This window comes from Ctenopharyngodon idella, chromosome 2 (genome assembly GCF_019924925.1).
Source record: "Ctenopharyngodon idella isolate HZGC_01 chromosome 2, HZGC01, whole genome shotgun sequence".
Classification (NCBI taxonomy): domain Eukaryota; kingdom Metazoa; phylum Chordata; class Actinopteri; order Cypriniformes; family Xenocyprididae; genus Ctenopharyngodon; species Ctenopharyngodon idella.
Genome location: NC_067221.1, coordinates 23577987 through 23594813, shown reverse-complemented (window position 1 = coordinate 23594813; position 16827 = coordinate 23577987). Strand labels below are relative to the sequence as shown.

General features: G+C 36.1%; 1 protein-coding gene across 3 annotated transcripts; it reads left to right on the top strand.

The window, feature by feature from the left end:
• Positions 1-9091: 9091 nt before the first annotated feature.
• gata6 (GATA binding protein 6) lies at positions 9092-16615 on the top strand. Of its 3 annotated transcripts, none has more exons than XM_051869882.1 (7): positions 9092-9224; positions 9999-10904; positions 12039-12205; positions 12668-12793; positions 12950-13037; positions 13128-13228; positions 14147-16615. In XM_051869882.1, exons 2-7 carry the CDS (start codon positions 10052-10054, stop codon positions 14312-14314), a joined length of 1503 nt encoding a protein of 500 aa, XP_051725842.1. In that variant the 5' UTR covers positions 9092-9224; positions 9999-10051; the 3' UTR covers positions 14315-16615. The 3 variants fall into 3 exon arrangements, with proteins under 3 accessions (XP_051725842.1, XP_051725854.1, XP_051725849.1); XM_051869894.1 differs by lacking the exon at positions 9092-9224 and adding an exon at positions 9390-9557; XM_051869889.1 differs by lacking the exon at positions 9092-9224 and adding an exon at positions 9513-9675.
• The last annotated feature ends 212 nt before the right edge of the window (positions 16616-16827 follow it).

Sequence of the window (16827 nt, the reverse complement as noted above, 5' to 3'; positions counted from 1 at the left end):
CTTACAGTAAGTAGGCAATTCTAGGATTTTGTGTGTGTGTACATGGAGGTCATGAGGACAAGATGAATTTGTACAGCTATAAATGACAAGAGGAAACAGTGCCATATCATGGTGGCCATGTTCCTTGGGCTCTCACTCCATTGGAGCAGAGTGAGATCTTATCATAAATAAAGTGTACAGCTTTGTTTGCCAGACAAAGAAATGGAAATAGAAAGAAAACTGTCTGAGGCATGACCATATTTTTCCATGTAGAGGTGAAGAGTACTGTCAGTACAAAAAGTGAAAGGTCTCAAAGCCATTATTGTTAACTAAAACCAAAACTTTTTTTTTTTAAATAAAGTTGAAATAAAATATAAATATGAGATGAAAGACCTAAACTATAACAAAAATGAGAAATGTTTCCATGTCAACTAACTAAAATAAGTTTAAGTTGAAGCACTCAAATTACTAACTGGAAATAAAAAAAAATAAAAAAAATACATCTGAAAAACAAACTAACTTACGGAACGAACGCGGCGCCAGTTCCGTTTTTTCCGTAAGTAGAATAGGGAAGGCGTAGGACATACAGCATAAGCTTTTTGAAGAATACAGAAGTGTGGTTTTGGCGGAACCACTTGAAGGCGATCATTTGTTTATATAAAGCGCATACATTTAAAATTTTTTTAGAAAATGACAGATCGTTTCTCTAGATAAGACCCTTATTCCTTGTCTAGTATCGTTTAAAGCCCTTTGAAGCTGCACTGAAACTCTAATTTTTACCTTCAACCGTTTGGAGACCACTGAAGTCCACTATATGGAGAAAAATGAGGAAAAATTTTTTTCCTCAAAAACCTTCATTTCTTTTCGACTGAAAAAAAAGAAGGACATGGACATCTCAGATGACATGGGGGTGAGTAAATTATCAGGAAATTTTAATTTAAAAGTGGACTAATCCTTTAAAGGCACACTATGTAAATTTTCACCTCTAGAGGTCACCTATTCAAAACAAAGGCATAGCTTGATGACGCCAAGATTGACCGTGGAATCTTGGGAATTGTCGTCTTCACCTCACAGCCGGTGGAAAAGAATCTGGATGGGACTCGTGTAGAAATCATGTTCATGGATGTTACTGTAGTATGAAGCAGCACAGGGCCGAGTGATGTTGGAGCTGAACAAGGCAGCTGGAACGACTGCTAATGAGAGACGAGCGCGACACACGCATCGAGAGCAGTGGAACTTTTATTATGCCACAGTCGAGGCTTCCGCTTCTTCCAGTCAAGCATATGTGGGGTAACACAGCGCTGTTTTATCATATTTGATATATTTGAGTGTGTAGAAAAAGATGTTATAACATTACTCTGAGCGTTCGCTCGGTGGCTGCTATGAGACACTTGTAGTAAGCTAGATCCATATTAGAATATCATTTTTAATATCATAGAATATCAAATGCTGGATGACTTGTGTTGACAAATGGCATGCAATTTATTTTAAAACATATTGTATGACAGAGAAAATGCTGTACTTCTGTTACTAAAAATAAAGCTGCATCTGATTATGCTATATTAGCCACTTGACAAAATAGTGTTTTTCTCTGAGGCATGGTGAAAACATGCAGTCGCGGAAAATCAAGAAAACAAGATTCAAAAAATAATACTAAACGTGTTGAGCTATATAACAATAATTAATTTTCTGTCTATAAATGTAACAAACAGTTGTTCCCTTGTCTAATAAAACATGTAATATTTTAAAGCGTCTTTGGTGTTTCCATGGTTTCTACAAAATAAAACCGGAAATCGAGGGTAACGCAGGTATGACGTCACTGATAGGCGACGCACGGACATGGTCCATGTCCATGGTTAAAATTACTTATTTCTCTGGATTTAAACATTCTTGGAAACATCTGGTATAATGTAAGCACACAAGTCAACAAAATATATAACACTGTTCTAGTGGTTTTTGGATATTTTAATCCAAAAATATTACATATTGTGCCTTTAATGCACATCTAGCCATGGATTATACCACTTATACCATGGTCATTTGCCAGCAGGTATTGATGTTTGCAGTGCAATATTTGTCTGGAACTGTAAAAATGATGGTTATTTTCTTCAGTTACGGCTTGTTAGATCTAACACGTCCATAAGATTACATTGATTTGTAATTGCTGAGAAATATAATCTCTGTGTCCGAGTGAAATGTATGTGCTACAATGTAAACAACGTATTAATATACACTAGATTAAACTGACTGTGCATTAAACGGTTTTATTGCACACCTTCCAGCCAGTCAGAATTGAGTATTCAGACAGAACATGGTATTATAACAAATAAATATTACTAACACGGTTTCAAATCTGTAACTTCCATGTGCTTTTCCATGCTAATGTCTTTTCCATGCACTTACAATGAATAGGGACTAGAGCTTTTAAAATAATAGCTATTATTTGGCTTCAGAGGAATTGAGATATGCTACACAAGGGGACCATTTTAATGATACATCTATGGGCATTTTTGAAGCTGGAAAGCTTCAGTCCCCATTTAAGTATTGTATGGAATAGAGTGACAAGTAGGTGCATTATATGACAAAGTCATATGGGTTTGGATTCCAGAAATTTCCTTCTTGAATGAACTATTCTTTTAATGATATTTAAATTTAAAGGTGAAGTGTCTGAGAAGATAATGAAGTTATACCTCATTGTCTTTAACATACCATCCAAAACTGTACTGAGTATGAAGCTATTTTAGAATATCATGTCAATGATCCCCTGCCTATCAATGAGATATCACTCAGTCACACAAGCATGCTTGGCTGCCCAAATCTCAGGCCCGAGTGATGTAGCACAAGTCAGAATAGACAGCAGATAGCGTCCACTGGCGCTGAAACAGCTGATTCAGGGAAAGCCACAGTCTGTACCACAAAGCTGACCTTCCCCCCTAGACAAAACACAGGCACAGCCCGACAGGATGGAGGCTGATTGGATGGTGTATGGAAAAAACAACATGGCCCAAAGAACGTTAGCTTCTTCGCGTTTTATTTTTGGAGGGCAGTGGTAGTAGTGGATACAGACACACAGTGGATAAACATTATTGATTTCACTCTGAAGTCTGAAATGAAGGGTTCAAAGGTGAAGCACACACTGAAATGCAGAGCAGTGTTGTGTGATCACTTCTTCCTCATTCTGTTCATACAAAAGGGCAAATGCAAAAGAACCTCTCAGTTTTCAGTTCATGTGAATCCACTTCAAGTAATCAGGAATCAAATACAATACAGTAAATAAACTGGTAAAAAAGAGTGTCAGTGTGTTTGTAATGGTACTTACCTTGGATATTTATGCAAATAATTGATAGTGTTCCAGTATCAGAAATAAATTATCTATATTTTGTCATTATATATGTGATATTTATATATTCATCAACAATAATGTCAACAATAATGATAATAATAATTATAATTATTACTATTATTATTATTTTTAGTAGTAGTAGTAGCCATCCACTCTTCAAACCATTATATTATATTATATTATATTACATAAAACGGTTAGTTCCTGTCCTTGATTCTGATTGGTCAATAGCTGTGTTTTATTCACGATAAAACACGACTATGACCGCGTCACCCAACGGTTCTGTGTGTCACTACACAACACCCCTAGCAACCACTCTTAGCAACGTAAACTGTTTGTTCTCAATTGACCCTTCGCAAAGACCCACCCCCCTTAGTTACTGTTGCTTTGTCCGACAAGCCATGGCGCTGTCACGCCACACAGAGTGAAAAATACATCGCGGAGCAAAGAAGACACTGAGAATATGTCGACAGACAAGACAGAGCAGGTTATTTATGACATTAAACAAAGTCCCAGCTTTCAAACTGTGTAATGTTTTAAGAAATTCGAACAATAAAACCCGTTTTGTGGCTCTTTAATGTGTCGTGACAGATTGCTGTAGCGCCTCAGCTCAAGCTGCTCGTGGACCGATCATCTCTTCCTACTAGTTAATTTATAGCATCAGGACACAACATTTTTCAAGTTCAAGTCCACCGAGGTAAATCTTCTAACTCCTGACTGCTTTGTCGGACAAAATGGCGGATTCGGCATTATGATTGGTTAGATCGCTTGTCAATCATACTCCCGGCGAAGGGTCAATTTATATTGTTCGTTGAAGCTTACTGTATTATGTAGAAGAGTATTGTGAGAAAGAGATCGAATGAGCGAGTTTAGTACCTGCATTCAGATTTAGCATTTTACTTCAGGTCAGTCCTATGTTCATGATAAAAAAGTCTGTTTAAATGTCCACTGCAATATCTTGTCCTTTTAACAGTTAAGGGGTTTTCCCGTGACTAACAGCGCTAGTCAAAGCATTTGTCAGTTGCGGCTTGTTCCATGTTCACAACAATTCAGTCTTTTCAATGTAAAAGTCTTCGCTACTGACTGACACGCTCATAAAGACAGTCTTTGCCGCCATCTAATGCTGTAATAATGTAACTTCTGTTGCTGTTCACGGTCAGGGACTATTTTTTCCGGCGGAAGGAAGGCTTTTAGTGAAAGTTTACTTCATGAAAGTTGCATTGATACATATTTTTGGCTTTAATATTTGTATTGTGTTTTATCTGTTGTATAAAAGCAATAAGGTACTCGAGGCTAGTGCTGTATCGTGAATAAGTCACGGCTGAAGGGGTTGCAGGCACTCCGCTTCGTGCCTAACAGTGCCCTTCAGCCGTAACTTATTCACGATACAACACAGCCTCGAGTACCTTATTGCTTACATATTATATTATATTATATTATATTATATTATATTATATTATATTATATTATAGTGTTTTGCTGCTTTTCCTAATAAAAGGCCTATAGGTCTACTTTTCTAAATAATATTTGATTAACTAATAATTAATATTATTTTTATTAATATTATTGTTAGTAGTAGCAGTAGTAGTAGTAGTATATTAGTAAATAATTAAATAACTTCAGTTTTTCTCACTTTCATTTAATTTGCCAACAGACCTGAACACAGTCATCATTATATCTGGTGTATATAGAGAATAGACAGACTCTAACAACTATCATGTGTGGCTCTAATAGTTTCTTAAACACTTGAATGAAAAGACTAATGACTGGGACTCTTATCTGTAATCCTAGCTCATCTTTCATAGGTCATCTAATGTGCTTGACTGCTCTTGGCTCTTCACTGCCTAATAACCCATGGCAAACTGTTTGGAGTTGAAGGTTCTTTTTTTTTTTTTGGTCATTGTCTTAATGTGTACAACCAGCAGCCCTGTTGCAGATGTAACTACAGGGATTCTAAATATTTTCAAAACAACAGTTTTATATACACCATATCTGTTGTATACACCATATCTGTACCTATAAAGTTTTCACTGAATCCCAGCCAGAGAAAAAAACAAACAATGAAGCCTATAAACACTATATGAATTTATTTATTTATGAATTTATTAATAATAATAAATAATAATAATAAATAATAAATATAGTAAATTATTATTATTATTATTATTATGCTATTTCAAAGGAAGGAACAAATGGCACTGTGAGGAATCCTCACAAAGTGCCTAATAGTTCAAAGTCCGTGTACTGTAAATTTGCCTTGTTAATAACTAGCCAATATTTTCATACAATCGTGGCATCAAATTAATGTGTCAACCTTTGCATTTTAATAACATTATACATTTTTTTTAATCACGTTTTTATACCCACTGGTTGGGTTTGTCCATATTTGACCCAAACATTGAAACAGCCCAGCATTTTTAGAGTGCAGTAACAATTCAGTTTAAAAACTATATGTGTATGTACGAAGGACTCAAAAGACATTCAGTGTTCTTCTTTTGAACTTCCTCTGCAGTGCTTCTGTATTTCCACTGAATTACTCTCACTACTGAGACCGAGAGCCAGAGAAATACAGATGTCATAGTGGTGAATTGCATGACTCCGGCAGGGTGTGACCAGAAATCTGTGAGAAGGTTGTTAACACGTTTACTATCGAAGGCCTCTCCCACACGCCCCCATATATAAACTCACACACACACACACAAAGGTTGCTTTTACACCTTCTTGTTTAATCATCTACTATTGCAAACAGCAACATATATGCCTCCAACTGTCCCCACAGTGTCTCTGACATTTAGTTCAACTGGAGAAGGCAGTGCCAGGCATAAAAACATAACATCTGTCATAAACCATAAGTAAATAGGTCAAATTTTAATGTAATGGGAAGGAGAGTGAATTACTCAAATGTAGGAAGTAACGCAAAATGTTCTGTGTTGTACAAAATGGTTTTATTAAAAAGTATTAGTCAGTGTTGGCCTGACAGTCTCAAGCTATAAATAGCTAATACTTAAGAACATAAATTTTAAACATTGTGAGGTAATAGATTTTTTTTTTTTTTCTAATTGGACACTTGCATTATGGTGACAATGTGCACAATGAGTGTTCTTCCAGGGAAAGGCCAACACCCTGCCTTACAATATGTCACCAGAGGTAATGAGTATTTGATCACTTCATCATCATTCATCCAGCAACAACTTTAGCGATGAACAACACAAAGCAAACGAATCTAGCAATGATTGGTCTACAAGAAACACAGCTTGAAGCAACCTGATGAGCCATGAGCAAATATCTAATATGATGTTTACTAATCGCGACTCCCTTTACTCTGCTGGAGCTGTCTAATCAAATGCACGGCTGAATTATGAGTTTTTTCTAGATTGAAAGCAAACTAGTTAAATTATTTTGTAGCAGTAATTATCAAATAATAAATGGCTATTTACTGTGAAAACGATACAAAAGCCTAAAAAATCAGAAGTTTATAAGCAACACCAGCAACAAAATACAGATGAATAATAATAATAATAATAATAATAATAATAATAATAATAATAATAATAATGTAGAATTAAAATATTGTAGGTAATATCAGTGAACAGTGCTGTAGGCATAAGAGACCGTATTGGCACAGACATTGTGTCTCTATTGTGTTCGTTGAATTCATTTTACATTGTGGGGTCAAAGTACATGGAGACAGCCTGATAAAGACTCTCTTTGTAGTGGCCTAGAATGTAATAAATAGGCTAGTATACGAAATTTCATATATACTGTAGGAAAGCATTCCCGTAAATAATTGTAAGCCTGTGATTTCGATTTTTAACCTGTTTATTTCGATTGACGGTGACGTTAAATTTGCTTTCCTGACTTCATTAAACAACACTGTAGTGATAACTGTGATATTTGTGACAACCGCACACTAGCCTATACTCAAATACTGAGTATTTTTCTCCCATCATGCTCGCAATATTCCATGTAAATGATAAAAAAAAAAAAAAAAAAAAAAAGATTTGTCGCTTTAGTTCATTTTAGTGTTTCGCATGATAAGAGTAAATCTTTAATGTAAACATAATGCTAATTTTGGGGATAACTTAGGCTAGCTATTGTATCTACTGAAATTATTATTATTAATTTTGTATGATTAATTATTATTATTACTGATGTTTGTTTGATAACAACAATGCAATTTGTTCATTTGTATTTTCAATTTTAAGACCGTAATGTTGGTTGTCAGCGCTGCAAGGAGCGGAATTTGTTTGATTCACAGATGCATATGTCAGTAATTTCGTTTTCCTGCTGAAAATAAATTGTTTTGGTCCATCTAAAGAAAAGACAGCAGACGATTTGATTTCAATGCGTCTTTGATGATTCCACCTTTATTGTGAGACAGACACACATCATGGCAGGCAGATCGAGCAGCTCATCTGTCAGACAGCAGACAGACGCCCGGATCATGTATTCTCACGTGCTCGTATGAATCTGTCTGGAGAGCGTTTGTACTAAGCCATGGACCAACACTCCAATTTCAAGCGACTATGCAGAAAAAATATTTTTATTTTCCATAGCACAGGCGCATTTTTTTTTTTTTTTTCATACAGTGACGAGAGTGATATTTATTTAAATTATCATCCCTTTGCGTGATAAGATATACACTGTCTAAAAATAGTACATAAAACAATATGCTAATAGTATATTTTTACTTGATGAAGAGTCAATAAAATGGCTTCAGATTCTTGTTTTTCTTGTTTTTTGAGCGCATTACTGTCTAAAATTTATTGATCAATATATTATTATAACTATTTTTTAACAATATAACAATATATAACCTAAATAATTGTATTATTTACTTAGGCTATATATACATGCATGCGTATTTAATTTAATTGTGTTGCGAATAATAAAATAATTCAGTGTTGGTTATCGAATAAACTGGGCAACAAAAGAGTCAGAGACCCTCACGACTTTAGAATGATTAATCCAATTGGCATCCTCTATTACCTGATCAGGTCACAATACAATGTATATTCTGCCTGAATGAATTATCATCTGTTCAAAGTGAAGCACTCAGTAATGCCTATTGCCCGCTGGGTGTTTGTGTAGGATCTTTTACAATCTTAAATGATGCCCCATCGTCTTAGATGAACTAATTAGCAACGACCCCAATTTGCATAGCACAGACAAGGTTCAACATCAAAACAAATAGAAGTGATTTCATCATTTTGTTTTCGTGATTACCCTCACAGTATATACTATTTTTTTCACAAAACACAATTAAAATAAATATATTGTTCATAATGTAAGCGCTTTACCTGCTTAGACTATAGTCTTAAAAGTTAGTCATCTAATTTCTTTCTTTAAGACTTTAAATAGGAAAAGTAAGACTGATTACCACTGCCAGTTGGTCCTAACATAGTGGCTAATTTATACCTATAGCATATGTTTGGCAGTAATCGCTCAATTTTTAAAAAGAACTGCTATAAATTACACCCATATTTCATATCGGCAAATTTATGAACTGCTTGTTGTAAATCAAAATCACACCTTCTCTTTCAGGGAAAATGTATAAAATATATATATATATTTAGCTTGTCCTAAAAATCCGCTGAAGCAATTAAACGTGTTCCTTCCCTTTGTGAAAATGTACTCAGATTTATAAGACTTGCATTTTCCATTCGACATCAAGGACATCAAAACTAAGTTAAGGTGGAAAGTGAAGAGCAGCACCCCTATCGAGCAGATGTGTTTGCTCAAGCTTGGAATCCAATCAGAGCCTCGGAGCACACGAGGCGCCTCCTCTCTTAAACATCGTCACGAGTGAACAGAGAACTTTCATTCGTAATAGTTCTCCAAGTCCTGCAACCACATAACCGCTGGATCCTGCGAACACCAACTTATGGCAAACCACCAATAGGTCAGTGGTGACTTTTTCTTCACTAATACTATTCGTGTCTTGATTATAAATTTCCTTCCCAGCTCTTGTCTTGGTGCTGAGTTCGGTGCCAGCTGAGGAGAGTCTAAATCATTTTGGGAATTTTTTTTTTTTTTTACCCTGCCTCTCTCTCTCTTATCTGTTATGGGTCTTATCAAGTGGTTATCTCTTTTCTGCAAAGACATATTACGTTTTGTTTCCTATCTGCTGCGTTGTGTGGGGTTTTTTTGGTAATTATGATGAGACTACATCAAGAGGGAGGACGGACTCACGACACAGATGGATTCAGATCTTCAGTGTAAAGCCCTGTATGGGGTGTGTATGTGCGCGCGCATGTGTTTTCTTGGAATTTAGTGAAGTTCTGTTCAGTCATGGAGCTCAACTTTTAATTTTACAATACTACAAGATAGCACAATAATCATGAATGATTTGAGTAAGTTTGTAGCTGACCATTACGCGCTTTCTTAAGTGAAACTGTGTCTCCGCGGTAAAAGAAAAAGTGAACATAGCCTGTTTCATATTTAATATTTTAAATGCTAAATCGCAATAAACACTAAGCGAAACTTTAACAGTTGGATAAGTTTTGACTTTATGCTTTGTGCTCCTCTTAAATTCTCTTTGACATTTTGATGATAGGTTTATAAAGTATGCTCTCGCGTTCTCTCAGCCTTTTTTGTTTTCTTTAAGACCATTTTTCCCATGTATTATGTTCTATATTCCAACATTTCTTACAAAACATTTATGTTCCCATTTTAGTGCACTTTGCCTCTCCATTTTCCACGCACTGTGAGATATAAAAGGGATCCTGGATGGACCTGGGTGATAACAGCTGGTCCATGGTCAAACGCGAAGTGTCCAGCAGCAGCCCAGGGTCTCCGGCTGAGCAGAGCTACCTGAACACTGACCGGAGGGACCGGCTGAGATCACCGACGCCGACGCACCTGGACGCGGTGGGAACCCGTCGCGCCGAGGGCAGGCCCCTACACTCCTACGTTCACTTTGGGCATCCCAACAACGCCCTGCCCAATTCTGACGACGTTACACTCTTCACGGATTTAGACCAGGGCAACAAACTCATCATCTCAGGTGGACACACCAGGGAGACGCATAAGGGAGGCCTAATTGTGGACCCTACCGACATGTATCAGACCTTGGCCATCGCCGCGGCCCAGAGTCAGGCCGGTTATAACGACTCGCCATCGGCCAGCTACATGCACTCCAACCCAAATTCTCCCGTTTATGTGCCGACGTCTCGCGTTGGAACGATGATACCTAGTTTGTCCTACCTACAGCCCAGCGTGTCATCCCAGCCGAGCCATGCGGTGAGCAGTCATTCGGTCTGGTCACAGTCCGCACCAGAGAGCCCGTCCTACAGCACTGGAAGCCCACATACCTCCAACCGTTTCCACTACTCCCCTAGTCCGCCTATGAATAACGGCACATCGAGGGATACCAACTACACTAATCCTCTGAATGTAAACGGTCGAGACCAGTACCTTTCACGACCAATAAGTGGATCTTACACAAGCCCGTATCCTCCTTATGTTGCACCGCAGCTATCACAGTTACCGGCGGCGTGGCCAGCGGGGCCCTTCGAGAACTCCATGCTGCATTCCCTGCAGTCAAGAAGCGCACCACTGTCCATCAGGGGACCAAACGGTGGTAAGCTATAGCTATTCATCATATCAAAAGTCTTGACTGACTGTGAAATTCAAAACCCTCGTTCCCTCACATTTTGGGCAGTTTGTGAAAAATCCAATTGTTTTTTTATTTTTTTTATTTTTTTAGCTATTTAATTATTTTAAATGTTAAGGCACAGGTAATTTTAATTGTAATATGGCGCCAGTATCACAGGTAGATCAACGTATTTCATTTATTTATTTATTATTATTATTTTTTTTTTAAATAAAACATTGAAATTTTGTGATGTATTTGTGATATTTAAATCTATAAAATGTCTTATATAAATGCCAGTAGGACATCTTACCGACAGAAAATGAAGAAAAAAAAAGGCAGTTATGGCTACTTCCCTCGGGTAACGCGACTGTTCGTTAGCAACTAGCCTGTTTGGCGACAGGTGAAAATACGAGATATCGACCTCATTTTTTGGAATATAACTTATGTATTTTTTTTTTTTTTGGCTACTTGTGTGTAAAAAAATAATAACATTTATTAAGACCTTCTAATATTTTGTTCTGACTTCATATTTGGGAGTTTAAGCCTTAAGTAGGGGTAGTCATATCAAAAATGTATAGGCCTATGTGATATCTAACTCATAAAATTATTTCTTAAAATAAAATGGAATGGACTAATTTACTAATTCTTACGTTTAAAAGAACAAAGTAACACAAGAACAGTGATAGATAACTAATTAAAACTTTTAATGAGAACGTCATTGAAATGTACAGGTTTTTAAATAATTTTGACAAAATACCTGTTAACGAAGTTCTCAATTTGCAGCCCATGGCATCTTTTAGTAGCTAATATTTATTGTTCTGAGTAAGTATGCACGTTCATATAATTATTTGCAATTAGAATAAAATGTGTAGGTAATTACAAGCTTCTCTGAAAAATAGTAGGCTGCACATAATAAAGTGGATATTCCAGATTTCGTGGATGTGTAAATTTGTACATCAGTTAAAACGAGAAAAGAGTTTACAGAGTAAACCAATATTCACATCTGTCATTAATGCTATTAGTCTGTTACAATGTGTCAAGTCTGCGCAATTCATTTGGCACACATTGAAGTTGATGGTGAATGTGATGTTGACTGACGGGGAACTGTCTGTGTCTCAGATTTGCTGGAGGACATGGTGGACAGCCGTGAGTGCGTCAACTGCGGCTCCATTTCCACCCCGCTGTGGAGACGCGACGGCACGGGTCACTTTCTCTGTAACGCCTGCGGTCTGTACAGCAAAATGAATGGGCTCAGCCGACCATTAATTAAACCTCAGAAGCGTATGGTGAGCATCGACTTGATGAGCTACTTAACCACTCAATTTCCTGCCTATTTATTTTAAACAATAGCCAGAGGTTATCTGGGAACATCTTCACAGGTCTACTCCCATAATAAACGCTATTTTTATTGGCTATACAAGTTTGCATGCATTAAATGTTAATTGTTTAGGCTACAAAAAGACAGTGTGCACATGTTTTACAAATAAAATTTATTTATTTAATATTTGTGTAATCGAAGCCCCTTTTCATTTTAATTGTTTATGCAATGAATTGTTCACATTATATACAAGTAAAAAAAAAAAAAAAAAAAAAGTTGAAATATTCCGTATAGGTTGAGAAATTAAGACCAAGAAAAATAACAACATAGCCTAAATCGATTTCATTCTACCACTTTGGATTAATAAATGTGAAAGTTTTGATCTTTATTATTATCAATTAATGACATTGTTAATTACTTTTGTCTCCAGTCGTCTTCAAGGCGGATCGGCCTGTCATGCGCAAACTGCCAGACGAGCACTACGACACTGTGGCGCAGAAACGCAGACGGCGAGCCCGTGTGCAACGCGTGTGGACTTTACACAAAGTTACATGGGGTAGGCTAATACATATTCCGTCAAAAAAACATTGGATACAATTGAAATAAAATAATTTGATACAATTAAAATAAACGCGAATTAAAAAAAAAAAAAGACAGAAAAGGCTAAGGGCTCTCAATACAGTATTTTACAATCTGGTTTCATGTTTTTTAGGTGCCGAGGCCCCTTGCCATGAAGAAAGAAGGTATTCAGACAAGGAAAAGAAAACCAAAATCCTTGAACAAAACAAAGGGATCATCTGGTATGTTAATAAAAATTAAAAAGCTTTAATTTAGGTATGATTCCACCATGGTCAAGTGCAGGTCAACTAACTTGTTAAAATAATTCACAGGAAGTAGTTCTGTTCCCATGACTCCAACTTCTTCATCATCTTCTAATTCAGAGGAGTGCACAAAGAACAGTCCTTCATCAACGCAGGTGCCTGTAACATCAGTAAGTTAATGAACTCTTATTTGTGACCCAGGACCACAAAACCAGTCATAAGGATCAATTTTTTGAAATTGAGATGTATACATCATCTGAAAGCTTAATAAATACGCTTTCCATTGATGTATTGTTAGGATAGGACAATATTTGGCCGAGATACAACTGGAATCTGAGGGTGCAAAAAAATCAAAATATTGAGAAAATCACCTTTAAAGTTGTCCAAATGAAGTCCTTAACAATGTATATCCACTTACAAAAATACATCTTTGATATATTTACGGTATAAAATATCTTCATGGAACATGATCTTTACTTAATATCCTAATGATTTTTGGCATAAAAGTAAAAACGATAATTTTGACCCATACAGTGTATTGCTGGCTATTGCTACAAATATACCCGTGCGACTTAAGACCAGGGTCCAGGGTCACATTTATCATTTTAAAAGGCTGCATTTGTGTAGTAAAATTTAAGCAATAAAATGTACCAAACCTTACAAATAAAAACTTGCAGTAACACTTTACTTTCGATAGTCCACTTTAGACATTCTACATGTCAACTAACTCTCATTAGACTATTAGTAGACTGTCTGCTTAATATCTGCTAAAACTTTATTTTGATGCTCCCCAACAGACATTCTACTGACTATATGTAACTTTGCAACTACATGTCAACTAATTCTAATAACCATAATCTAACAGTCTAATACTCTAATGAGAGTTGCAAATGAACGAGAGTTCGAAGAATGTCTAAAGTGGACTATCGAAATACACTGTAACCAAAGTGTGATAAATGATTCCTCTGCATTACTCATAAAACTTGCAACATTTTGTGCTTTCAAGGCATTAATCAAATAGACCATTTGATTGCAACAACATGGTTTGCCTTTTATTTCTCATACTGACATTCTCTTGTTTGATCCAGGTCAACTCTTCAACGCTGGTGGGCCAAGTTGATGTTCCGGGCACGACAGGCTCCATGGTGAAGTACCCCGGCCAGGAGAGTCTGTACACGAATGTAGGCATGACGTCCACAGCTGACGTGGCAACCTCTGTGAGAGGGGACACTTGGTGCCCCATGGCCTTGGCCTAAACCCTGGCATTATGGGATGGGAGCCATTTGCTGTCCTTCAGCTCACTAGAACATCGCTTTGGCGTTGTACTTAAAATCTGGCAGGGTGTGGGGGTTGTCATCTGTTTTTGGTCTGTGTTAGTGATCTTGAGCAGAGGCCTTATCTGTTCCAAATACTCCAGTTTTTGTTTCACCCGTGGAATACCGGACATCCATGATGGAGATTATCTATGCTACTCTGCACTAGAGGACAACACTTGAGAGAGTCTGCTTTAACATGCCTTTGGTACTTTCAGAGCACACCCTGCACCACGAATGTTGCTTGGAGGAGTAAGTGGATCAAAAATTATTTTTTAAAAGTAGATTTGTACATATTAATGCTAACGGATACTTCGCCCATCTGGAAAGACGAGGTTGTTAATTGGATTGTGGTGATCTGAAGAGAGAGAGAAAAAAGGTTGATCTTTCTGAAACTGGAATTCTGGAATTGAAGATAAAGTGTCAAGGTGTTCTTATTGACAAATGCAAACATATTTATGAAGCTACAGTTGTTCAAATAATGCATATATTTGTCAATAAAGATAATGTCAAATAGAGTAGGACTGAAGCCTTGCCCTTCCTTTTAAATCTTTTGTTTCAAGCATGATGCCGTTGCAGTGGATGTTGCTCACTAATCTGCACACCTTCTATGTGAATTTTAAAAGAAAATGAGAAAAAAAAAAGCTCTTATAAGATTGAACTGATTTGTGATGGTTTAACACAGGGTATCAAAGATCCCAGGATCTCACGTGACACTTGTTTTGTTCAATTATCAAATTAAAATGGTCTAATCAAACAAATTCATAATTCATGTGTAAACTCTTTTGGAAGTGTGAACCTACATGGAGAAATCTGAACGTAGATCATGAGCAAAGCATAATCAATACATAAAATGACCATTAAAAATCTCTGTTAGAACAAACGGCACTCAGGAATTTTTTTCTGATGCATTTTTTGTTACAACACAAAACTGCAAAAAAAGTTTTGCTGCAATGATTTTGGATGTAAGACTACCTAATGACATTGATGTGAAAATATCAATGCCTATTTCTGTTTTTTTTTTTTTTTTTTTTTACTTTCACTGTGATACACCTCTGTGATCACTACTTTAGCTGAAGGAGGGACAATTGAATCTGGATCTTGCTTTCACAACTTATTGAATGTTTTAGAGAGAGTAATGTGTGCCAGAATCAACCAGTAGTGAACGTTTCTTGTGAGTTGCCGTTTAAAGCACAAGCATATTGTGCAATGGCAGTAATTGACGTGTTTATTTCACTCATGAAAGAGTTCAGTCTCAAGTGGTTTTGGTGTCCATGATTTACCCATGATTCCCTCTGATCTGTTAAACAGTTACCAAACTACAAGTTTCCCATGTAAACATCTTATGGCTTTGAAATTGGGGATTGAAGGGGCACCAGAAGAGCTTTTCTTCACACGATTTCTCCTTACAGCAGCAGTGTGATTCCATGACAGTGACATTTTTTTGGACAAGCTTTTTGTGTCATAGAGATGCTGTGTGAACAACACAAGAAACATTTTGCTATTATTGTGATTCGCCACCTTTATAACCTCTAGAATTATTTATTTCTGCAATGTAGTGTGTTTGTTAGAGGTGTTTGTTTATTTTATTTTAATTAACATATTTGTATTTTATGGTTGTATTTTTTTTTTTTTTTTTTGCCATAATTTCAATTTCAAACCATTCTGATTAATCTCATCTGGGTTAAACAGATGTATTGTTTTGGTTTTGTCTTAAAAATGTTCAAAGCATTGTGACAAAATTGTGTTTTCTCTAGATTTTGAGGTTCAAACCGTCCATTTGTTATGGAAGGATCTTCACATTGGAACCACATTATTTGTAATGATAAATTTAATCAAAATGATTTTCCTTTTTTTTTTTTTTTTGGTCATCACCAGTCATAAAGCACATTTTATAGTAAAATGTTCTTAAACCATTGACTCCATACTGCTTTCCAGTGTACAGAGTATTGAGAAGGATGTCATTGTTAATTTCTAAGATTAGTTCATTAACACTGGAACAATAAATAAGAGTCATGACTAAAGTGAATGTTTTTCCCTTCCCTTATTTTTCTTTTAATTGTTTTAATTTAATTAAGTATTAATCAATATTGCCAACACAACAAAGCTTATTTTGCATTGATTTTCTAGTCATGTTATACCAGTTGTACTCTTAGGCCAGATGTTTGCTCATGGGTCACAGATCTTTTTGTTTGTTGGTACACTGAAGCAAATTAAAAACTTTAAGTTTGTATTTCAACAATAGTAACTTTTCACGTATATGTTTATTTATTTTGTTTCATTATAATTACATTAAGTTCATTCATTAATGATAAGCATTATCAAAATATTGACTTAAAATGGATTTGGGTCAATATGAACATTATCAACGTCAAAATGAAATATTGTGTGACAATGTTAGTGCATGAACAATCACAGATAAAGTTGTGTGTTTAACATTTTGGAGACTGCTTAAA

Coding starts and splice junctions, on each gene's coding strand:
- gata6 (XM_051869882.1), top strand. CDS start 10,052: ATGGACCTGGGTGATAACAGCTGGTCCATGGTCAAACGCGAAGTGTCC. Junction 12,206..12,667: donor TTAAACCTCAGAAGCGTATG/GTGAGCATCGAC, acceptor TTTTGTCTCCAG/TCGTCTTCAAGGCGGATCGG. Junction 13,229..14,146: donor CGCAGGTGCCTGTAACATCA/GTAAGTTAATGA, acceptor TGTTTGATCCAG/GTCAACTCTTCAACGCTGGT.